This window comes from Hordeum vulgare, chromosome 6H (genome assembly GCF_904849725.1).
Source record: "Hordeum vulgare subsp. vulgare chromosome 6H, MorexV3_pseudomolecules_assembly, whole genome shotgun sequence".
Classification (NCBI taxonomy): Eukaryota; Viridiplantae; Streptophyta; class Magnoliopsida; order Poales; family Poaceae; genus Hordeum; species Hordeum vulgare.
The window spans coordinates 2,172,699-2,197,472 of NC_058523.1; the positions used below are offsets into that span (position 1 = coordinate 2,172,699).

General features: G+C 44.1%; 2 protein-coding genes across 2 annotated transcripts; one reads left to right on the forward strand and one right to left on the reverse strand.

Annotated features, from left to right (window-relative positions):
- Window positions 1-9,725: 9,725 nt before the first annotated feature.
- On the reverse strand, window positions 9,726-11,500 carry LOC123403851 (noroxomaritidine synthase-like). The gene has a single exon (XM_045097771.1). The coding sequence runs from the start codon at window positions 11,471-11,473 to the stop codon at window positions 9,944-9,946; it is 1,530 nt and encodes a 509-aa protein (XP_044953706.1). The 5' UTR covers window positions 11,474-11,500; the 3' UTR covers window positions 9,726-9,943.
- Window positions 11,501-14,535: 3,035 nt separating this feature from the next.
- Window positions 14,536-16,031, forward strand: LOC123403929 (aspartic proteinase nepenthesin-1-like). The gene has a single exon (XM_045097837.1). It carries the CDS (start codon window positions 14,536-14,538, stop codon window positions 15,805-15,807), a length of 1,272 nt encoding a protein of 423 aa, XP_044953772.1. The 3' UTR covers window positions 15,808-16,031.
- Window positions 16,032-24,774: the final 8,743 nt, after the last annotated feature.

Sequence of the window (24,774 nt, forward strand, 5' to 3'; positions counted from 1 at the left end):
AAAAATCAGTGCATGTACAAGCACATCTAGGTATCCATGTACAATTCCCACAAATGCTAGCCAACCAAATGACTTGTTGGCTAAGGCATGCCTAAAGAAAAAGGATATCGAAACAAAAAGTGCAAAACGAAAAAGAACTTGGCTTGAGAAGAAGCACAAGACTAGAAAAAAAAGAGAAAACAAAATTACATCACAGTTCGAGGAAGAGGTATGTTTCTAAATAACTATTGTCTTTTCAATGTTATTATTCTTCCCATTAATTCTCATAACCCTCAAATTTTATTTCATTACCAGAAACAAGAGGTTGGGGAACATGCATGTGGTGGTGTTGCACAAGTTGAAGATGTTATAGTTTACAAGGACAATATGAAGGAGTCTCAAGATTACAAGGACAATCTTAGCTTCACTCAACTTTTGATGGTAATCTTTCCCATATAATCAGTCTAGAAATTTAGGGATGACAATTACTCTTATAAAAAAAACTTATTTATTTAACTTCCAGGGACCAATTACAGAAGATCTATTTACTGGGTCATGGTGAAGTGCTATTGTTTTGGGCAACCATCTGCTCTTTACTTGAATGGGAGCACAAACAAGCATGGTTCTTGCGGAATTTGGCCATTCAGTTCAGTTTAGGTTCTAGTTGATCAATCACTTTTTCAAACATATCAGAGATATACTCCCTGGGTTGGCATCTATTTTGTTCAATGCACTTGCTATTTTTGTATGCATGCTCATTTACATTAGGCAGCCAAAGCACACATTATATGTTCTTTTCTGTACATGAAGACACAACGCAAGCAGCAGAGCAGATAGTCTGCAGAAGCTTTGACAAAGCTGGCTTCCTGGCCTCGACAGCTCGGCGGTGTCGACGGCTCCAGCTCTGCAACTCCACGCCCTCGACGGCGCCGGCTTTGCAGCTCCACGACCTTGATGGATCCAACACATCGCGCCCTGGACGAGGCAGCTGCTGGCTCCGCTACCTCCACAGTTAGGCGGCCTCACACCTGGACGGAGTGGTGGTTGGCTCCGCCGCCTCGACGGCTAGCCGGCGTCGCGTCCTCCCGGAGCTGCTCCTCCCCGCCAGCGAACCCTGGGCAAAGCGAGAGTTCTTTTCTTTTTGAAGCAAGATGAGAGGAGAGCTCAGGCGAGCGGCGTGGATCGATAGATGATGACTTGTTGGGCCGCATGGGCTGAATGGAAGAAGAGAAGGAAGTAGCGCAGCTCACAAGGAGTCGTCAGATTGACAACGATCGTTCTAAGTCAGACGATCTCGTTCCTAGACTTCACAACACTTCATGTGGGTTATTAGACCCCTCGGACATTGCGACTCCTGTGACGGCTCGTCTCCTTGTCGTGTGAGTGTTGGACCGTAGCCGATTGACGAAGTGACGTCCGATTGATAATTTAGATCCGATTGGATCCCGAAGATGCATCCTAATGCATTAGTAGTCGAGAGACTTTAATGCTTACTAGCAAAAGGGCCTGTGCGTTGCAACGGGAGAAAAATAATAATAATCTTCAAGGATGCTGATCATATTACGTCCTTCAAATTTTAGGACATTTCTTGAAATGCATGAACATTTTTTGAATTAGCAAACTTTTTTTCAATTGCACTCAAAAAATAATACACAAACTTTTTTCACAAAATCATGGACTTTTATTGTTTTCACGAACATTGTTCTCAAAATTATGAACATTTTTATGAATATGGGAATACTTTTACAAATATCCCGAGCATTCTTTGAATTCACAAACATTTTATGTTTTCATCAAAATTCTCAGTTTTATAAGTTGCAAAAGTTTTTCAAAACTCGATATTATTTCAATTTAAAAAAATGGAACAAAACATGAAAATAAAAAATGAGACTAAAAACAGAGGCATGAACTGTTTTGAAGATTTTTACATGGACTTTTGTTTAAAATTATTGATTTTTTTCATTTTACAGGCATTTTCTAAAAGTTTAAACATTTTTTTGTATCTGCAAACATTTTTCAAAACTCGTGAGTGGTTTTTGAATTCTCAAAAAAATTATGTTATTTTAATATTTTATTTCAAAATTCTCAGTTTCTTAAATTTAAGAAAAGTTATTTGAAATTCTAAATTATTTAAATTATTTATGGGTAATGTTAATGACGGACGACAGAAGCACTAATTGCATTATTAGTAGGTAAAGATATGGCCCCCAGGTAGGTCCTAGATGTTAGGCCTATGACCCTACCCGAGGTAGGTGACCTCATCACGGCCCATGAGGAGAAGGACCTCAGTTTACATCTTCATCTGACCAAGAAAGGAGAAGATCCTTGAACATTGGCCGTTTGGTCGCCAACCAACAACACCCTGTAGAGGTAGAGATGTCATATGAGAACGAGGTGATCCATTGAGTAGGATAACGACCCAACTCTCCGGCATCGGATGAAAATCAGAACCAATCCAATGCATGGCTGAGCCAAGATCTCGCAGACAGAGCACCACCTCCTCGCCAACAAAGCTAACACCAGCATCGACCCCAAGTTGGACGCACCACTAACAACCGTCAAACCCGCAACCACAAGAACCAACCGAGCTAACCCCGATGATGCCTTCAAGAAGGGATGCACCTCAATATGCGCCTCCATCTTCCATTCCAAGCAGAATTGGAACATGGGTTTCCCCTGGGATTTGAAGGGGTAGTCACCATGACAGTGTCACCTCCAAGTAGATTAGTGGGGCCCGTAGGCGTAGTTGTCGCCGCCTCCGGCAGAAGGAGGGTTTTCGCTGAAGTAAGCATACCACCTTCATTAAGCAACAATTTATCGCGAAGCACCACTCCCTGTACCACCATAGAGAAGGACCACTGTAGCCCCCTCGGCACAAACGACCAGATCCTTGTCACCACATGCCAGATCCGGCAGGATACAACTTGCCCCACCTCTCCCCACCAGTTCGAGCCAGGCCGAAGCTGATAGGCATGCCACCCAAGCCAGTGCGGACGTCGGCGCCTTGGAATAGGACGAGCACTGCCCCATGCCTCACAACTACCTTAGTTGGACACCTCCAAGCTAAATCCAGCAGCCATCACCGACGCCCGCCGGTCGCCAATGCAATAGGGAGACACAGATGAAGGGAATTCAGCGAAAGGGCGCCGCGGACGCATCGAACCCCACTGTCCTTGAGCTCCACCACAGCAGAAGCAACTCGCGCTGGAGTCACGCCGCCCCGCCCGCCGCCACACATAGCTTCCCGACACATGAGCGCTCTGCAGGGGGGACGACGGGCCGCCGCCGCCTGATCCGTGTGGGCTGTGCCCAGCAAAATGTCTTGCAGTTATGGGGCACGGTTGTCTAGCACTAAACCAATAGAGGGGGCAATCCTAAAATAAATCTAGGTACACATGTATGCCAAGTATAGTATTTGGAACCATGTCAGCAGGTGGCACCAAAGGAACCAATCTATATGTGCTCAATTCGCGACGGGCCTCAAACATGAACGGGAAGTAGTGTGCGATGGGAGTGAATTATTATTTTTAAATGAAAATTGTAGCTGTTGATGGCTAGATAGAGAGTTAACACACGTTATCATAACTAGTCGCCAACCTGTGCATCTGCACGGGCTAGCATTATACATAACTACACTTATTAAAAGTTCATGGAAAGACATTGATTCTACTTGCAATTTTTGGGGAACAGGAAATATGCACAAATAAACCAAGTAAACACAAAATTATGCTATATATATGAAATTTAAATAAAATTCTTTCAATCATCCTTAATTATCCAATAAAATGTTTGTAGGGAATTTTCGAACATTATTGTGTTCTTGTAGGCTCAGTTAAAAGTGGATAAATTGTATTGTGATGTGGCTATTTTATAATCAGGTGTCTAAATTAATATTCAAAGTATAAAAAGATTGGTTCTAAGAAGCACTAATATAGACAAAAATTTGTTGGTGGAAAATGGGAGCATGAGAATCCACAATGCCAAACCCATGCTTAATGTTGTTGGTTTTACTAATAGATTGTATATTCATTAACGTAAACTTGTTTGTTTGGAATCAAACATGTATGCAGAAATGTAATTGTAGAAATTTGTTAAAATTCATCAACTTGTAGATTTTTATGAAAATTTTGATTATAAGTGACATAGCCTATAGTGATTTGGAAGAAATAGATGCGATCTAGGATGCTAAATCTATACTGCAAACGTGTGGTCACTTCCAGCATCGACCAATTATGTTATATGCCAAAAGTTCTAACCATTGAATAATGTGCAAGAAGTTCTATAGATTTTACGAAGAGAAATATAAATTACAAATAAACATGTAGATGTGAATATGCAACCAATGAATATTTTGATAAGTACAAAACATACACATGACAACAACAACACTTAAGTGAAGTCAAGTTTTCTAGAGAAAACCTTCAACATAGTCGTAGTTACATACAACGAAGGAAGATGATCAAATTTAGTTACCAACATATACTATTGTATTACATAATTATTTATTTCTCTAGAAATGCATACTTATAGAAGCAGAATAGGTCAACATCATATTTGAAGATTTTACATATAGTAATATTTCCCTTTTTCCTAAGACACAAGAGTTTCTCATTGAAACTAAAGAAGAAGAATCAAGAATCCCAATGGACAAAAGTTGTTCCATGATAAAACAAATAGTAAGCACCGGATTAATGGTTGACACTTCCGATCGAACTTCAGGTGTCTGAAACCAATCACATGAATGTGTGACATGGTTGGCCGAATTCGATATTGTCGCCACTTATCCTTTATATTTTTCTAGATGAACAAAGATCTTGCGTACAACTAATATACAAAAAAATTCATATAAAGTAGACGACCATGAAGTAGAAATGGTTGTACGTGTGTTATCAAATATTTGAAGATATATCTAATTGTAGAAGCTTGATATAACTCACCAACATGTAGATTAAATAATAAATTTGATCATAGAAGTGACCTTAACTCGAGTGATTTGGCGAAGAAATGGATATGATCTCGGACGCTAAATCTATATTGGAAATGTGTAGTCACTAAGGCCTACCAACATCAAGAAATTAAGTTATGTGACAAAGTTTGAACCATTGAGTAATGTGCCATAAGTTCTCTTCTTTGTACAAATAAAAATATGATTTAGAAATTCAATTGACAACAAATACTATATATAGAAGTTTGTATTACATAACTACATTTTGGATGAACTAACTGTGATAAATGCCTAAATCAAAAATGTATCACCAACTTCTCCCATAAATTAAAGAAGTAGAACCAGGAATCAGAATTGATTGAAGTTGGTCCGTGACAAAACAAAGAGTAAGCACCAGACTAATGTTTGATGCTTCTGATCACACATGCTCAAATTCGATATATAGTCAGCTATCCTTTTTTTTAATATGAACAAAACATCTTGCGCATAACTAATATACAAAAAAAGATAAGGCACATGGTCATGAAACACTTTATTGTGTAATTTCATTTATATTATGCGAGTTCATTCGTCTACCATCTACATTGTAAAAAATGTGGTTGCTTCCTGTTATTTTTACGACCAAGAAATGAAGGAGCCACAAAAGCAAAGAAATTGTGTTCTAATCTAAAATGGAGAACACTGCTTCGAAAGCATCTGGAAAAAAATCATGGTACTACAAACAAAAGATAACATAACCACGTCATTCACGTTCTTACCCCATTTGAAAGCCTTTTTCTAATTATTTGCGTCATATTGTAGATATCCACGCTATTCATGTTGTTAGTAATTATATGTGGCAATGTAGATGAAACAAAGGAATAGAACATGAGAAAATAAGAACCGTACCTTGAATTAGCTTGGCTGCTTGCAGTGTGCACCGTGAGCATGTGCACAGCCCGACGTCTCGTTGTCTTGTACATCATTCTTTGAACTGTTGTGTTTTGCTGCCGAACAAAAGTGTGGGTCAGCTCTCCAACAAAATTAATTAGCCTATACTGTAGTCCCACCGGCTGTGTGGAACTGGTGTGCTTTGCTGCCGGACAAAAATATAACCAATTTATCCGAGGAAATCAATTAGCTGTAGTAACTTGGTGTGTTTCCGGCCATTAGAAAGGTAGCCAGTATTAGATGGAACCAATCCAGCACCCTGCCTCAAAGCGTATACTTCTGCATCCCAACAAATTAAGTCAAGGATGTAAGTCCTGCCTGAGTGCCATATCGTATATACTTGTTTGTACGTACATGGGAGGCCAAGCATGCATATTTCTTAAAAGAAGGTCAAGGATATAAGTCCTGCCTCAATGCCATATTGTATACTTGTTTGTACGTACCTAGGAGGCCAATCATGCATATTTCTCAAAAGAAGGCCAAGGATGTAAGTCCTGCCTGAGTGCCATATCGTATATTTGTTTGCACGAACATGGAAGGCCAAGCATGCATATTTCTCAAAAGAAGGTCAAGGATGTAAGTCCTGCCTCAATGCCATATCGTATACTTGTTTGTAAGTACATAGGAGGCCAAGCATGCATATTTCTCAAAAGACGGCCAAGGATGTAAGTCCTGGCTCAGTGGCATATCGTATACTTGTTTGTACGTACATGGAAGGCCAAGCATGCATATTTCTCAAAAGAAGCCCAAGGATGTAAGTCCTGCCACAATGCCATATCGTGTACTTGTTTGTACGTACATCGGAGGCCAACCATGCATATTTCTCAAAAGAAGGTCAAGGATGTAAGTCCTGCCTCAGGGCCATATCGTATACTTGTTTGTACATACATGGGAGGCCAAGCATGCATATTTCTCAAAAGAAGGCCAATGATGTAAGTCCTGCCTCAGTGCCATATTGTATACTTGCTTGTACGTTACATGGAAGGCCAAGCACGTCGGCAGAGGCGGTTTTTCCGACCAAGTTGTTTGTTGGAAATACAGTCTTATGAGGTACATAATATACGATCATTGACTACTAGACCTATTATGTTTTGATAGATCAAGTATATATTTAGAAATATAAATAGTTACTTCAGCTATTTACACCCCCACACATCAAGCGGTCCACTTTGCTCATTCCCATGAAAAAAATATTTGAACCAAAAAGTTATTTTACAAATAAATGCGGATGCCTCACATGTACAAACCTCTCACGCCCTCAAGAACACTTTTCACATATATGTAAAATACATTACTTGCACGTGGGCAACATAATAAGTTACAAGCCAAGTGTCTTCCAGTTCTACAATAGAGAACACATACACAGGAAATGAAGGATGAGCTCGAGTTTTGGGAAAGAACAGAGAGGAGAGGAGAGGGGAAGAAGAGAGAGCTCGAACGCGGGCTGGACGAAGGGCTTAAATAGGAAAACCTTTAGTTCCGGTTCATGACACAAACCGGTTCTAAATGTGATCTTCTAGTACCGGTTTGTGCCACGAACCGGGACTAATGATGCTAGTGGGGCCCCAACCTGACACCAGCCTGCCACCACCCCAACCGTTACTAGATGTTCAACACGAACCGGGAATAATGATGCCCGCCCTCCTGGCTGTTGGAACCGGCAGTCCGTTTACAAACCGGGACTAATGTATCTCACGTAAAGTAGTTTTTCTGCTGATGCATGGACAACACATAAAAGTATGCACGCCATTAAGGAACTGGATAGAGCGTGGTCATCGTACATCCATTACCGGCACATCTTCATTACACAGCACCGAAAAGACCAAATTAATACAAGTTCATACACATTTATTCTCATAAAACAACATATAACTATCTAGTTAAAGCATTTAAATGCGACAACAAATGCGATCAAAATCGCAGCTGAGGTAATAACTGATTTAACAACGTAAAGATACCAAGCCTCTTTATTAACAAAATATTTTCTAATCTTTCTATTCTTCGAGCGCATTGCATCCATCTAGATCTTGTGATCATCAACGACATCGGCAACATACAACTCCAATTTCATCTTCCCTTCTTCAATTATTTTCAACTTTTCTTTCAAATACTCGTTTTCTTTTACAACTAAGTTTAACAGTTCAACTAGAGGGTCAGTTGCAATTTCTGATTCACATACCTCCCGGATAAACATATCTATGTCAACTTGATGGACATACTTCTCATAAACATGAAATGCAACAAACTGTTATAAAAGATACTATACCAAATCCGAATGATAAACCGGACGAGGGCCAACGGGGACGGATATCTAAACCATGGCATTATATATAACAGACAATCATACAAGTAAGAAATTTGTACAAGCAACTATCTAAATCATAGAAATAAGATTTTTTTTTATAAAAAGGATAAGAACAAAAGCCTCACCAAGGTGGTGCTGGCGACGGGCCAGCGCGGGCGATCAACAGCGGTGAGAACGGGGACGGGAAGACACTAAGTAAACCACACCAACACATATGCAAACTAAGAAGTTAATTTGAGCTTAAAATGCATATTAATCAAATAAACTCCCACATAATTACTCCCAAACTAAAACTCACAACTAACTATACTTATAGAGCATCAAACAAGCTAAACTAGCAATGAAAGGTGAAAGCATGAAATTGCTAACCTTTTAGAACTGTTCGATAGATGGGGTTTCTCAAATATTGATAAATGTTGGAAAAATGGAGGATGAGAGAAAACATGGAGGAGAAAACAAAGAAGATGAGCTCAAGTTCGGGATGGACGAAGAAGTTTATATAGGGACATTTTTAGTCCCAGTTGTTGATACAAACTGGGACTAAAGGTCCAACTCGAGTCCCGGTTGGTAATACCAATCGGGACGAAATGGGTTCGATGGGCCCCAACCTGACGCCAGCCTGCCATCACCCCTTTAGTTCCGGTTTGTAATCCTAACCGTGCCCCGCTCCGCTCCTACAGTTGAACCGGGAGTAATGCTCACATTAGTCCCGGTCCGAAACCCAACTGGAATAATGCTACGGACGAAAGGTTTGTTTTCTACTAGTGTGTTGTGTTCGGCGGTGGTTTGCACGGCAAGGAATTGATCAGTGTGGTAGGACCTTTCTTTTTTCCTCTTCTTCATTTTATTTTGTAACCGTGTGCGTCCGTAATGTCTTTGGACATTTGGTTGGTGCTGAGTCTGGGTGTACTTTTTTCTGAAATAAAACGTTAACTTTATTGATTGGAAATAACAGTTGCATCGTCAATAAGAAAAGGTGCAATTTCATCCATGGACTCCTCAAAACAATCCCTTGTCACGCAAAATTTCGCTAATCTAGCTAGCTCATGAGTCACCTTATTTGCTTCTCTATTACAATGTTCAAACCTAGTAAGCGGAACATCACAAGCTTAAAAATAGCAATCATCAAAGACCGGCGCCCCCGCTCACCCGGATTGTCCCACGAGCCTGGGTGTATTTGATAGCTCTACGATATTAATATTTTCCTTTTTTCATAAAAAAATCATACTTACATGAACAATTTCCTTGCAGTACAAAACGTCGACCATTTTCCAAATTTGAGCAATAATTTATAAAAGGGTGATATACTTGGGTCAATTTTAGTAGGTACATAATTTACGATCATTGACTACTAAACATATTATGTTTTGATAGATCAAATATATATTTATAAATATAAATAGTTACTTCAGCTATTTACACCCCACACACATCAAGCGGTCCACTTAATTTGCTCATTCCCATGAAAAGAAATATTTGAACCAAAAAGTTATTTTACAAATAAATGTAGATGCCTCACATGTACAAACCTCTCACGCTCTCAAGAACACTTTTCACATCTATGTAAAATACATTACTTGCACGTGGGCAATATAATAAGTTACAAGCCAAGTGTCTTCCAGTTCTACAATAGAGAACACACACACACAGGAGATACATGCATTTCTTATTTGCTAAGTAATAGATAAAAATAAGACACCCATGGTAGATACAGATAGAAATAAAACACCAAGGATAGATGCATTTTCATCTGCAGTTTACATGTAAATTAAGTGAGCCTAACGTTATATTTCCCGCTTCTTGAGTATCATTTTAAGGCCATTTTCCATCTGCAGTGTACAAGACAGCTTGGGTTGGATGGTCTGCCCTTCCACCAGCTCCATATCGAAGTTCCAAACTACTGCGGCCACCACAGTTGCCAGCTGCACAACAGCGATTTCCTTTCCAGGGCACATCCTCGGGCCTGAGTTGAAGGACAAGAACTTGTGAGATGGTACGTATCTCAGCTTGTTGCCGTCTTCGGAGAGCCACCTATCTGGATTATAGTCCCGACAGTCTTCGCCCCAGATGGCCTCCATTCTCGCCATGGAGTGGAGTGAAATAAGGACGGTTTCGCCGGCACGCACCTGATGGCCACTCGGCATGATTTCATCCGCAACAACAGTCTTGCGCTCTATTGGTATTGGTGGGTACAACCTGAGTGTCTCGTACAAGACAGCTTTCAGATAGACCAAAGATTTGGTCTCCTCCGGCTCAAATATAACCATGTCACTCGTCACCGTTGCTACTTTGTGCGATGCAATGGGGGAGAGTTCATTGCGTATGATTGAAATGATCTTAGGGTTTCGAGCAAGGCTGTAGAACATCCATGGCAAGGTAAAGCCAATTGTGTCCCTGCCACCGAACATGATGCTAAGGAGTTTTGCACGGAGCAAGTCATCGTCGGCGTAGTTTGGGTCGTTTATGTAGGAAGAGAGGACATCTGCACGCTGTTGCTCCCCATCATTACAAATTTGTCCTCCATTCACCCTTTTCCTCTGGATCATCTTCATGAAGAACCTTCGTATCACCCTATGAGCCATATTGAGCTTTCTCTCGGGGCCGATATTCAACAAACTCATAGCCTTCCAGCAGGAGGGAGGCACAATGTGCCGAAAAAGGGCTACATCCATGACAGTGTCCATGGCAACCGCAACCTCCATGGACGGTTTGTCCAGGGACAAGAGTCTAGGGTCCACGCCGAAGAGAGGTGTGGCGGACAGGTCAAACACAAACCTCGCAATCACTTCTTGCATGTCAAATGGCGTGCTAGTACTCGCCATGTTGGCAAACAAGGGGAGGAGGCTATTCTTTACCTTGTCATGGCAGCAAGCGACCATACTGGCAACCAACCGTGGGTTGCTGATCACACTCTGGAATTTTGCGCGCTGCAGACGCCACGACTCACCGTCAACTGTGAAGATGCCTCGATCCATGCTGTTGAAGATAGCTGCGAACTCTGGGCCTTTGGGGAAATTTGTGTAGTTCGTTGTGAAGATGTGCCGGACATTTGCAGGGTCGCAAGTTAGGAAGATTTTCCTTTGGGGCATAGGTAAGCTAAAGTTGTGTCCTGCTTGGGCGAGATTCGCGGTGAAAAAATCAAGCAAGTTATGCAGGTTGGCAACGATTGCAGGCAACATGTGCACGATTGGCCAGTTTGTGGACCGCCCTGAGGACTTTTTTGATCTAATAATAGACCTGAAGCATAAGTAGACCGAAACAAGAAGAATGAGCAGCATGAAAATGAGCAGCTGTTGCGAGAACGAAATCGACATTGTGATCAAGAGTGTGTGACTTGCAAGTTGTAAGACTTGTGCTGCAACGGACATGACCATGGCTGAATTTATATAGTAGTAGTAGCGATTTGCACAGGTCTTCACATCACACAAGGCCGTTAAGGTACAGCATTTCACACTGAATAGTAATTGACCTAACTACTACCAGATTTATATTACAGCTCTAACAAAGAAATATTTACCGAATTATAAAATCCTTGCTTAACCATTTGGATAGTATTAATATGTAATACTCCCTCTGTACTACAATACTTGTCGCTGGGGAGACTACTACTAGATTAATATGTATTGGTTCTCCTCAACGACAGGTATTTAGGTACAAAAGGAGTATATGTATAAGTTGGATTAAATGTGTCCACAGAAATACAAGTAATATGTTTTTGATCTATGTAATACATAATAGTTTATTATATTTGTTTAAACATACTAAGTTGTTTGTTAATGATGAAGAAAGGTGAATCATTTCAGTTAGCTAGGTGTCTAGGCCACTTAATAAATAAGCTGTTGGGAGATGGATTAATGAAGGATTCAGTTTGAAGAATATTAGACGGACAACACTTTATAGCTGGGTTAATGAAGGATACAGTTTGAAATGATGGGAAAATCACAGAAAATTGCAGAAAATCTAAAACAGTACAAGCAAACCGAGATGAAGGGCCCAACCTCCGTCTACTAGTTACAAAGATGAAGCATAATAGTGGGCTATAAACCTTCTTATATGGAGTATTGCATTTTGGCTAACGAGTCACAGGTAGCTTGTGATGGTGATGGTCTAGTCGCCTGAAGATCTGTGCCAGAAATCAATGTGGTGAGAATATTTGGATCTTTTATTTTTGCCAAAGAGTGTATTTTATGCCACTTCAAATTAAACATCAAGGAGATACAAGTATAATGAGCACAGAACCAGTCTTTGCATAGGAAGTATGCACATAGGTAACACCAATGGACACATAGAACAAAATCACACTAGAAACTATATTTTTCATGATCACATCAAGGAGATGGAGGACATGATCGCACAAGGCACCAAGATGACTTTGGCCACAATTTTGAGGGTAATTGCAAACTTAGAGGATATAGTGGGGTTGCTCAAGCTTCTCGTTGCCTATTTGGAGTAGGCCAACAAGTTTCTTCTTACGAGGATCACCCGCTTTCCTATGCCTGCAGGTGCCAAGAACCCTGGTACAGACAAAAGGGCGAGAAATAAATCTCCTAGGCATAGAATGTTCAAGTTTGGGAGATTTTGAAACCCTTGTATCTTATTTTTATTGCTTTGCATTGTGACCTCTAGTTCAAGTATAGTTTCCTTTCGTGAAATAAAGTGCATCATCTATATCTACGGATCTAGGGAAGACTCTTTTATCCGATGTGTAGTTGATAGTTTTCATGAGTAGTTTCATTGCATCATTCTGTTAAGCACGTTAGATGCATGAGTAATGGATACATGTATTAATATAATTTCACTTGTTGGTGACTATAAGACTTCCACATCTCTGGTGTCAATCTGATGGGGAAGTTGAACAATTGTACGGACTAGATCACTTTTATTACAAATTGCTCTCCTTAAAAGGTTTCGAATGGAAACGAAAATTACCGATGTGTGACATTAGTCAGACCATTGGATGAAATAACAGCAAGTAGCAATAAGGTAAACTTTCTAATTAAAGAGAGGCTTCGAAAACCGATCTCACAACAAGGAAGAATGCTTAGCTTGAAAGGTACATGTAAAAAACGAAAAAATATGTGTCATGGACATGTAAGCCTAACCATTGGAGAAAAAAGAGAAGACCAAATTTTATGAGAAGCACGATAAGAAGAGAGCCATTGCTACTTGGTCGATTGAAAGGCGGGTGGTCAACTGCTTAGAGTTGTAATACATTTGCTGACGGATCGGTTATCAGAGGTGTGGAACCCTTCATGGTCATTTCAATAGTGAGAATGTGATAACAATTGTAGCGATCATTTATCGCATGTGATTGTAAAACTATACAATGGGCTTTTTCATTAACTTTTAAACATACCTCGTGATCAAGATTATCTCGTTCTTACAAGCCATCACATTTTCTGACGGATGAGCAAACCTCTAGGCTTGGGGGAGTTGATTAGTTCAAATTTTGAGTTAACTTATACCTTTTACATCGTTTCGTAGTGTTAGTATTCTTTTCATTTTACTGTATCCATGGTTTCCTTTTGATGGACTATATATTGAACTTGTGAACTATGTTTTGAACTGGTCATGAGCTATATTGTGAACTTGTTGCTATATATGGGTTTAGTTCGTATTTTATGCCACTTTGAGCTATGTAAACGTTACCCGAGTTTTCAGTGTTTGCCGAGCAGATACTGAGAAGTGTTCTGCATCTGCCGTATCCTGCTGTCTGCCGAGAGCCACACTCCTTAGAGCATCTCCAAACACAGCGCAAAAAATCCGCGCCAATAAAAAATTTAGCGCGCCACTATAACATTTTTGAAGCGCGGGGACCGGCGCATCTTCAACAGACATCCACTAGTGCGGCGCCCAATCCAGCCCGATCCAGCGGCCCCACCTCTAGCAGCTCAGAGTTTGCTGCACGCGCAAGACGGCGCATCAAATATGCTGCACGCGATAGCGTTTTTGAGCGTGTGCCCAAAAGTTTTTAGCGCGAGCACTGTTTTACGGCGTTTGTTGGAGCTGTCCGGAACCCAAAAATGAATCTTTTAGCGCACGGAGCAGTTTTTAAACGCGTGTTGAAGATGCTCTTACATGGCTTCTACTAGGAAACAATAGAAGGGGCCGGAGCATACGGAATAGCAGGATGTTGGAGAGGAACCTTTGAAACCTGGGTGTATATACATGCTATATGCAAAAGAAATTTAGGAATTAAATAAAAAGTTGAAAAAATTCTGAAAATATTTTTGAAATAAACTTGACCTTCCATTATTAAAAAAAATTCCTCATATAATTAAGGTGCGTATACAATCAGAACCAAAATGTATTTTCCCCAGGATGTCTCTCTATATATACAGCTGGTCGGTACATCAAGAGCAGACAGCACAATACAATGGCAGCTACTGCTTGGTCGCTTGTCCTAGTTCTGGTCCTCCTGGTGGACTCATCCGTCGAGCAGAATCCCAAGATCGTCAAGTGGAATGCCCAAATAATATCGACAGTCCACAGCTTCGGCTACCTCATCTTCGACCTCTCCGTCGGCACGCCGCCGCAGACCCTCTCCTTGGTCCTCGACATCACCAGCCAGCTCGTCTGGGCGCAGTGCCGCGAACAAGGCCTCACGCTAGCGCCCACCTTCGAGCCCGATCGCTCCTTGTCACCCGTCGGCTGCGACGACAGCGCTTGTCAGAACCTCATCCCCGGCTACAACTGCACCGTCGGCGGCGACGAGCAGTACTGCAAGTACCGGCGCGGCGCCATGTCCGGCTACCTAGCCACGGAGACGTTCAGCTTCGGGACAACGTCCGTGAGCGGCATGGCGTTCGGCTGCAGCGACAACGTCACGGTGTGGGGCCTCAACGGCGCCTCCGGCTTCGCCGGGTTCAGCAGAGGGGCCCTCTCCCTCGTGTCCCAGCTCGGCGTCTCCAGGTTCTCCTACTTCATCGCGCGCGCCGGCGATAACAACGCCGACCACAACAGCTACCTCAGCTTTGGCGACGTGGACGCCGCGCCGGCCATGGGCAACAACAGCACGCCGCTGCTGGCGGCCATGAAGAACCAGGAAAGTCATCTCTACTACGTCAATCTCACCGGCTTTCAGGTAGACGGCGAGCTCCTTGCCGCGGTCCGGGCGGAGACCTTCGCCGTCCGGGAAGACGGCTCCGGCGGGGTGTTCCTGAGCACCACCCTGGCGGTCACCTTCATCCAGGAGTCAGCATACAAGGTCGTGAGGAAGGAGCTGGTGAGCAGGATCCGGTCCCAGGGCGTAGCTCCGGTGGACGAGACGGCCGACGACGACCTGTGCTTTCTGACGGAGGAGTTCCACAAGGTGAAGGTTCCCAGTCTGGCGCTGGTGTTGGACGGCGCAGGCGCGGCCATGGAGCTCAGTGTCGACAACTACTTCTTGGTGTACGGGGATGAGCAGACGTGCCTCACCATACTGCCGTCGCCGACTGGCCGGTCCGTCCTCGGCAGCCTGCTGCAGACGGGCAGGACGATGACCTACGACATCCATGACGACAAAGGCGGCCGGCTGACATTTGAGCCCGTGGTGGCAGATGCCCCGGCGCCGGCGGATGCGGGAGCCACCGTAGTGCTGCTGGCGCATCCGTTGGTCGTGATCACATTCACAGCCACTCTTGTGGCCTGGGTGGTCGTCTTCTAGGCTAGCTAGCTGTAGATCAAGCGCCAATAATCCTCTAGCCGTGTGTTAATTAGTCTGTCTGTCACGTCACTTTAGCCGTGTGTTATATAGTGTTAATGAGTATGTCTGTCACGTCACTTTATCTGTATATGTGTGTTACTTACCAAGCAACCTATATATCATAGCTAGAGAGGATTCAAGTCTTGTTGTCTTTTGCTCTAGGCATGCATTATAATCTCGGGCGTTAATGCATGGACCCTGGTGTTGCTCATAGATATAGTAAGGGTATGTTCCGATGAATTTTTTTATACCAACTTTGGTCCTAATATTATGCAGTTCTATTGCTACAATGGGCAACTTTAGTACTGCATTATGCAACTTTTTTCGAAACCAATTTTAGAGCTGCATGATCCCACTTCATGCGTTGCGATCGTGACAACTAACTTTTTATGATGTGCAACTATTCTGCTCCCTCGAACAACTACCTTATAGTTGATGTGCAACCCCTTACTCGTGGACGTGTAGTTTTCACTGCTACCTGCCCCTCCTATACTTCCAGACGTAGGTGGAACTTACTCTATTGTTCGAGCCAACGGTCTAGTAGTACATGTCCAACCCATCCCCCACCCTACTTATCGATGTGTAGTTTCAGTTGGCAGGGGCAAGATAAAAAGTTGCATGTAGTCTGCTAGACAGTTCACTATTAGAAAAAAGGCTCTTAGTGACGCACCATAGGTGCGTCACTATTATCATGCCACTACTAATAAATAGTAATGACGCACGCCTGGTGCGCCACTGTTAATCTACATAACAGTGACGCACCACCTGGTGCGCCATTACTATCCCAGACACTAATGGCGCACTTTTGGATAATGTGCCACTGGTGTGTTTATTCATGTGCGCCACTAAAGTGCAATTTGGTGCGCCACTACTATGATTATTAGGAAAAAAAATGCTTTATGATATTTGCACAGGTTACAAAATACATTACAGCACAGAATATAAACAACAGATTTATCGAATACAATAGAAGATTAGTGTCCGAATACAACTCATCATATTAGTCTCCGAATTCAAAATACCTAACAAAGTTAGAACATTACAAGTCTCGAGACCGCGAGTAGCGAGTTTGTCTTCACATTACAAGTCGATATCTAAACTACTGTATCGCCTCGGACACACCTGCCGGTGGTTGTTACTCGTGGCGGGATCTAGACTGGCCTCACATATCAATACTAGTCTTTTCTGCGCACTTTGTCCTGTTTGAATGGGCTCCCGGAAAAGAATGAATTCCTTATTGATATGAGTAGTCTATCATCCCTAATAAGCCAGGCTATCACAACTACCATCACATAGAAGAGGGTTGCGGTCATGATGAGCATCATCGCGATGAAACTGATCTTCATCCGGTTCCTCCTCCGCTCCCTCCTCTCTCCCGCTAGATAGCGTGCGTATCTAACTTCCGCCTCCACCCTAGTGGTGTATCCTTTCTAACTGTTATCGCTGAAACGGTGAACCTGTCTCCGACACTCCTCCCAGCCGTCGTAGACTCCGGGAACCTCACACTTGTACACGACATACGACGACATCTCTGTGCACTAGACAAACAAAACGTTAGTAGCAATTCACAGATAATATATAAGCAATATATAAGTATGCAACAATAGCATCGATTACATATAGGTTGAACGACTGTCCAAAGTAAAGAGACATACAAGTTCATTAAAGTTTCATTACAACATGAGCTAATCGATATTTTCAGAACTACATAGCATCAATAATTTCGACTCGACTCAGGGACCGGAGAGTGGATGAAGCCGCCGTATTTCGTGATGGTCATGAATGTGCGGTCGTTGTCAACCTGCATTTGTAGCATTGTGTCTATTTCATTGTTGGACGGTTGACAGTTGAGGTAGAACTGCCCCGATCTAGGAATGACATCTTGATAGATGATTTCTGCAAACTCCGACTAGATGCGAAAGAATTCTTGTCTGATGTCCTCGTCCTGGATTGTCGACAAGCGTGTGGCCCATTCTTTGAGATCATTTGGTAGCATACGGTGATGCTGGTCCCGTACGATCGCCCGCATGTGATGAAGGGCGTAGTAGGCATCCTTCTGACTGCCAGGCAGCTGCTTGACGCAGGGGAACGTCGTTACGTGGGTGAACACGTGCTTGCCGTACCTAAAAATTTGCCTCCTGAAAGTTCCTCCAGATTTGGCGTAGCTGGGGAGGGCATCATCAAGAACTTTCTTGATATTTGTGTAGTCTTTCTTCGACTGACGGTCCCAGTCGAAATACGTGGCCATGGAATATTTCGGGCTTAAGAGGATGAGTGTGCAATGTGTGTCACTGCACAAAACACGAAATGTTAGAAAAAAAAGAATGATCTAAATCTAAGAAATCATATGTTACGGGGCGGTGAGGGGATGACTTACTCGGAAAAGTAAGGCACGAGGAAGTTATCCTTATCTGCGTTCGCCAGAATGACGCCTTCGAGGTATGAACTCGCGACTTGTCGGTCCCCAGCGTTGCCCAAGATCTTGGCACGCATGTAGAAGGGGTCGACTATCACGATGTCCAGGGTCTTGTCTCTAATCATCCGCATCTCCATTCTGAGCGAAAATAGCCGAATGAAGGTGTAGTGCAGCGGATAAAGGTTAAACATAGCGAAGATGTCATCAAACCGCAGGACGATCACACACCCGATGGTGCTATCGACAAAGCCCTTGCCCTCTGGCACCTTGGCCACGAAAACCGGGTATGCCACATCATTATCGGAGAGACGCCGCTTCTCCATATAAGGAACACCGTCATGCAGACTCCGCATAGCACCTGTTGCAGCATTGAGCAGATTAGTCGGTAGCATCGGCCTACCCGCCACATGCACCCTCCTCGATATATCCTTAGATATCGGTGGCCCGTGCTAAGCACGGATCGTACTCGGTGCCGGCTAGCTTGCACCCTTGTTATTTTTTCTTTTCTGTCCCTTCTGCTTCTTCTGCTGTAATGGGATCGAGTTCTGCTCAAAGACCACCTTCTTGAGTGTGTTGGGGCTAATAATATTTCGCACCTCGGCTATTTGTGTCTCGGTGAAGGCGGCAGCTCGAGGCCTCTCCTGAGAACTGAACAGACGACACCTTTTGCAATTGGGTTTCTCCGTGGTACCAGCTAGATCGCGATCGTCTTTTGCAGGGTTGGGTTCTTGAGAAGGAGGCTCCAACAATTCGTCACCGTACCATGTTCGTTGATGTACTTATCGACGTTGGAAAATGTACCGTCCTCGTCATCTGGATCCTGTGCCATATGCATGCCCGGATCAGCTGACGGCGGTAGCGTTGCGGAGGTCTTGCCATGGCTTGGCGCCGGCACGACTGGCGGTGTTGTCTGTGGTATGTTGTCCCCCGCCCCAAACGAATCTGGCTCTTGGGCCAAAGCATGGACTAGTTTAAGCAGGCGATGAGGGTCATCACATCATCTTCGTCGGCCCCAGGGGGTCGATACGGAGGTAACAAGTCGTCGCAGCCCCGCAGCACCCGAACCAGTTGAACCCTATACAAGGTGGGTGGCATCGAATTACCGTGGAACACGCGGTTGCCCAGTTCAATGATTTTCGCCTTTGCGACATCGATCAACTCACCGTCCACGAAGTGCAGGAGAGTGCATGGAACGATGGCGGCGCCCTGCGAAAACATGTAGGGCGTCAGGGATGCCCAGTCAAAGGCAGGGAGATGAAGTCATCGGCCGAGGCTTAGTTACCGTGATGGCGTCGAGCTCGGCCGGCGTATTCTTCCAACACCCTGGTGCATTAAGCTCCAATACCGACACCGACGCCGGAGACACCAATGCCGCCTCCTCCGGAGACACCTAGAATGCCTCCACCGCCGGAGACACCGATGCCGGTGCGTTGTGTGAGTTGCTGCTCGTCAAGCTGGGAATCGGGGGCAGCCCCCGTTGGTGGCCCGCAATCCACCCCCGCAGCCCCTCAAGCAAGGAAGGCATAATGGCAGTGATCGTCGCTCCCAGTTGGTCTCGCACTTGCTCTTGGACTATCTCCGGAATCTGCGCCACTTGTGTCTTGAGTTCTTTAACCTCGCGCTCCTGGCTTTACGAGGTGGTCTTTCTCTCCTTTCGCCCAGCCTTATAGTATTCCGACCATTTCGTGGACAAGCCTTCGCCGGCCACACGACCAGCTGACGACGGCTTACTGAACTTATCCTTGTGTTTCAATACGTTCAACGCCCTATTTAAAGTGGTGTCCCGAGGGGCAGACGGAGAGCTCTGAGACCCCGCGCCACTGCTTTCAGTTTCCTGCGAAAGGAACGTGAACCATTTAGAAATTTGGCTTCATTAATTAGAATGCAACCATATGGAGCTAATTACGTGGGAGTGTATTCCTTACCAGGACACGCTCAAGCTCCTTCACCTTTGGATCCGTGGTAAGCTCCTTTGTTACCGGGTCTACCTTGTACCGGGCCCTGACATAGTTCCTAGTCTGCTTTTCATGGTATTTATCGAAGAGGGGCGGTAGGCCTTGCTCGGCACGCTCCACGTCCTCCTTGTCCCATTTAGGTTCCACCACTCTGTAACCGCCGTGACCGAGTTTGTGGACCCCTATCAAGTCCCGCATATCTTTCCCCCACTGACTTGATTCCGTGGATGCGTTTCTCTCGCACTTGATCTTGAACTCTAGGTAGTCAGCTTCGCTGATCGAAGGATTTGTCTCCTTGATTTTCTCATAACTATCACCTCTTAGAATCCTCCTCTTCACCGCGGCTCTCCAAGTAGCTAGGGTCGTGCTCATCTTGGTGAGGGTGGCACTGTTCACTTTATTCCCTCAGAGGCGTGTGTTTGCGACGTTACCGGGAACTTGTATCGTTCGTGCAGCTTCGTCAAGAGGAGGTTGCGCAAATTCCCTCGGTCATGATGCCTTAGGTTCTCGGTGTTTATCGAGACGGTGCTCCGGAGAATGTGTTGGAAATATGCCCTAGAGGCAATAATAAATTAGTTATTATTATATTTCTTAGTTCATGATAATCGTTTATTATCCATGCTATAATTGTATTGATTGGAAACACAATACTTGTGTGGATACATAGACAAAACACTATCCCTAGTAAGCCTCTAGTTGACTAGCTCGTTGTTCAAAAGATGGTCAAGGTTTCCTGGCCATAGGCAAGTGTTGTCACTTGATAACGGGATCACATCATTAGGAGAATCATGTGATGGACTAGACCCAAACTAATAGACGTAGCATGTTGATCGTGTCATTTTGTTGCTACTGTTTTCTGCGTGTCAAGTATTTATTCCTATGACCATGAGATCATATAACTCACTGACACCGGAGGAATGCTTTGTGTGTATCAAACGTCGCAACGTAACTGGGTGACTATAAAGATGCTCTACAGGTATCTTCGAAGGTGTTAGTTGAGTTAGTATGGATCAAGACTGGGATTTGTCACTCCGTGTGAACGGAGAGGTATCTCGGGGCCCACTCGGTAATACAACATCACACACAAGCCTTGCAAGCAATGTAACTTAGTGTAAGTTGCGGGATCTTGTATTACGGAACGAGTAAAGAGACTTGCCAGTAAACGAGATTGAAATAGGTATACGGATACTGACGATCGAATCTCGGGCAAGTAACATACCGAAGGACAAAGGGAATGACATACGGGATTATATGAATCCTTGGCACTGAGGTTCAAACGATAAGATCTTCGTAGAATATGTAGGATCCAATATGGGCATCCAGGTCCCGCTATTGGATATTGACCGAGGAGTCTCTCGGGTCATGTCTACATAGTTCTCGAACCCGCAGGGTCTGCACACTTAAGGTTCGACGTTGTTTTATGCGTATTTGAGTTATATGGTTGGTTACCGAATGTTGTTCGGAGTCCCGGATGAGATCACGGACGTCACGAGGGTTTCCGGAATGGTCCGGAAACGAAGATTGATATATAGGATGACCTCATTTGGTTACCGGAAGGTTTTCGTGCATTACCGGAAAAGTTTCGGGCTCATCGGTAGTGTACCGGGAGTGTCGGGAGGGGTGCCGGGGACCATCGGGAGGGGTGTCACGCCCCAAGGGGTCTCATGGGCTATGGAAAGAGATAAACCAGCCCCTAGTGGGCTGGAATAAGTTCCCACTAAGGCCCATAAGGTTTGAGAAGAAAAAAACACAAGGTGGAAAGAGTTTCCAAGTGGGAAGGTGGAATCCTACTCCAAGTAGGATTGGAGTAGGACTCCTCCACCTCCAATTTCGGCCAAACCTTGAGGGTTTGAGGCTGCCTCTTCCCTCCCCCTCCCTCCTATATATACTGAGGTATTAGGGCTGATTTGAGACGACTTTCTCACGCCTGCCCGACCACATACCTCCATAGTTTTTCCTCTAGATCGTGTTTCTGCGGAGCTCGGGCGGAGCCCTGCTGAGACAAGATCATCACCAACCTCCGGAGCGCCGTCATGCTGCTAGAGAACTCTTCTACCTCTCCGTCTCTCTTGCTGGATCAAGAAGGCCGAGATCATCGTCGAGCTGTACGTGTGCTGAACGCGGAGGTGCCGTCCGTTCGGTACTAGATCGTGGGACTGATCGCGGGATTGTTCGCGGGGCGGATCGAGGGACGTGAGGACGTTCCACTACATGAACCGCGATCTCTAATCGCTTCTGCTGTACGATCTACAAGGGTACGTAGATCACTCATCCCCTCTCGTAGATGGACATCACCATGATAGGTCTTCGTGCGCGTAGGAAAATTTTTGTTTCCCTTGCGACGTTCCCCAACAGTGGCATCATGAGCTAGGTTCATGCGTAGATGTCTTCTCGAGTAGAACACAAAAGGTTTTGTGGGCGGTGATGTGCGTTTTGCTGCCCTCCTTAGTCTTTTCTTGATTCCGCGGTATTGTTGGATTGAAGCGGCTTGGACCGACATTACTCGTACGCTTACGAGAGACTGGTTTCATCGTTACGAGTAACCCCCTTTGCTCAAAGATGACTGGCAAGTGACTGTTTCTCCAACTTTAGTTGAATCGGATTTGACCGAGGAGGTCCTTGGATGAGGTTAAATAGCAACTCATATATCTCCGTTGTGGTGTTTGCGTAAGTAAGATGCGATCCTACTAGATACCCTCGGTCACCACGTAAAACATGCAACAACAAAATTAGAGGACGTCTAACTTGTTTTTGCAGGGTATGATTGTGATGTGATATGGCCAATGATGTGATGTGATATATTGGATGTATGAGATGATCATGTTGTAATAGAAATATCGACTTGCACGTCGATGGTACGGCAACCGGCAGGAGCCATAGGGTTGTCTTTATACTAACATATGTGCTTGCAGATGCGTTTACTATTTTGCTAGGATGTAGCTTTAGTAGTAATAGCATAAGTAGCACGACAACCCCGATGGCAACACGTTGATGGATGATCATGGTGTGGCGCCGGTGACAAGAAGATCGTGCCGGTGCTTTGGTGATGGAGATCAAGAAGCACATGATGATGGCCATATCATGTCACTTATGAATTGCATGTGATGTTAATCCTTTTATGCACCTTATTTTGCTTAGAACGATGGTAGCATTATGTGGTGATCTCTCACTGAAATTTCAAGACGAAATTGTGTTCTCCCCGACTGTGCACCGTTGCGACAGTTCTTCGTTTCGAGACACCACGTGATGATCGGGTGTGATAGACTCAACGTTCACATACAACGGGTGCAAAACAGTTGCACACGCGGAACACTCGGGTTAAGCTTGACGAGCCTAGCATGTGCAGACATGGCCTCGGAACACATGAGACCGAAAGGTCGAGCATGAATCGTATAGTTGATATGATTAGCATAGGGATGCTTACCACTGAAACTATTCTCGACTCACGTGATGATCGGACTTGAGATAGCGGATTTGGATCATGTACCACTCAAATGACTAGAGAGATGTACTTTTTGAGTGGGAGTTCTTAAGTAATATGATTAATTGAACTAATTGTCATGAATATAGTCTAATGGTCTTTGCGAATTACGATGTAGCTTGCGCTATAGCTCTACTGTTTTTATATGTTCCTAGAGAAAATTTCGTTGAAAATTGATAGTAGCAAACTTTGCGGACTGAGTCTGTAAAACCGAGGATTGTCCTCGTTGCTACGCAGAAGGCTTATGTCCTTAATGCACCACTCGGTGTGCTGCACCTCAAGCGTCGTCTGTGGATGCTATGAACATCCGACATACACGTTGCTGATGACTACACGATAGTTCAGTGCAAAATACTTAATGTCTTAGAAGCAAGGCGCCGAAAACGTTGTAAAACGTCACGGAACATAAGTGATGTTCTAAAGAGATGAAATTGTGATTTCATGCTTGTGCCCTTGTTAAGAGGTACGAGACCTCCAACAAGATTCTTTGTCCACAAAGTAAAGGAGAAAAGCTCAATCGTTGAGCGTGTGCTCAGATTGTCAGAGTACGACAATCACTTGAATCAAGTGGGAGTTAATCTTCCAGATGAGATAGTGATGGTTCTCCAAAGTCACTGCCACCAAGCTGTGAGAGCTTCGTGATGAACTATAACATATCAAGGATAGATACAATGATCCTTGAGCGATTCGCGATGTTTTACACTGCGAAAGTAGAAATCAAGAAAGGAGCGTCAATAGTTGATGGTTTGTAAAACCACTAAGTTTCAAGAAAGGCAAGGGCTAGAAGGGATACTTCGTGAAACGGCAAAACAGTTGCTGCACTAATGAAGAGACCCAAGATTAAACCCGAACCCGAGACTAAGTGCTTCTGTAATGAGGGGAACAGTCACTGAGGCGGAGCAACTCTAGATACTTGGTAGATAAGAAGGCTGGCAAAAGTCGAAAGAAGTGTATTTGATATACATGATGTTGATGTGTACTTTACTAGTACTCCTAGTAGCATGAGGGTATTGGATACCGGTTCGGTTGCTAAGTGATTAGTAACACGAAATGAAAGCTACGGCATAAACGGAGAC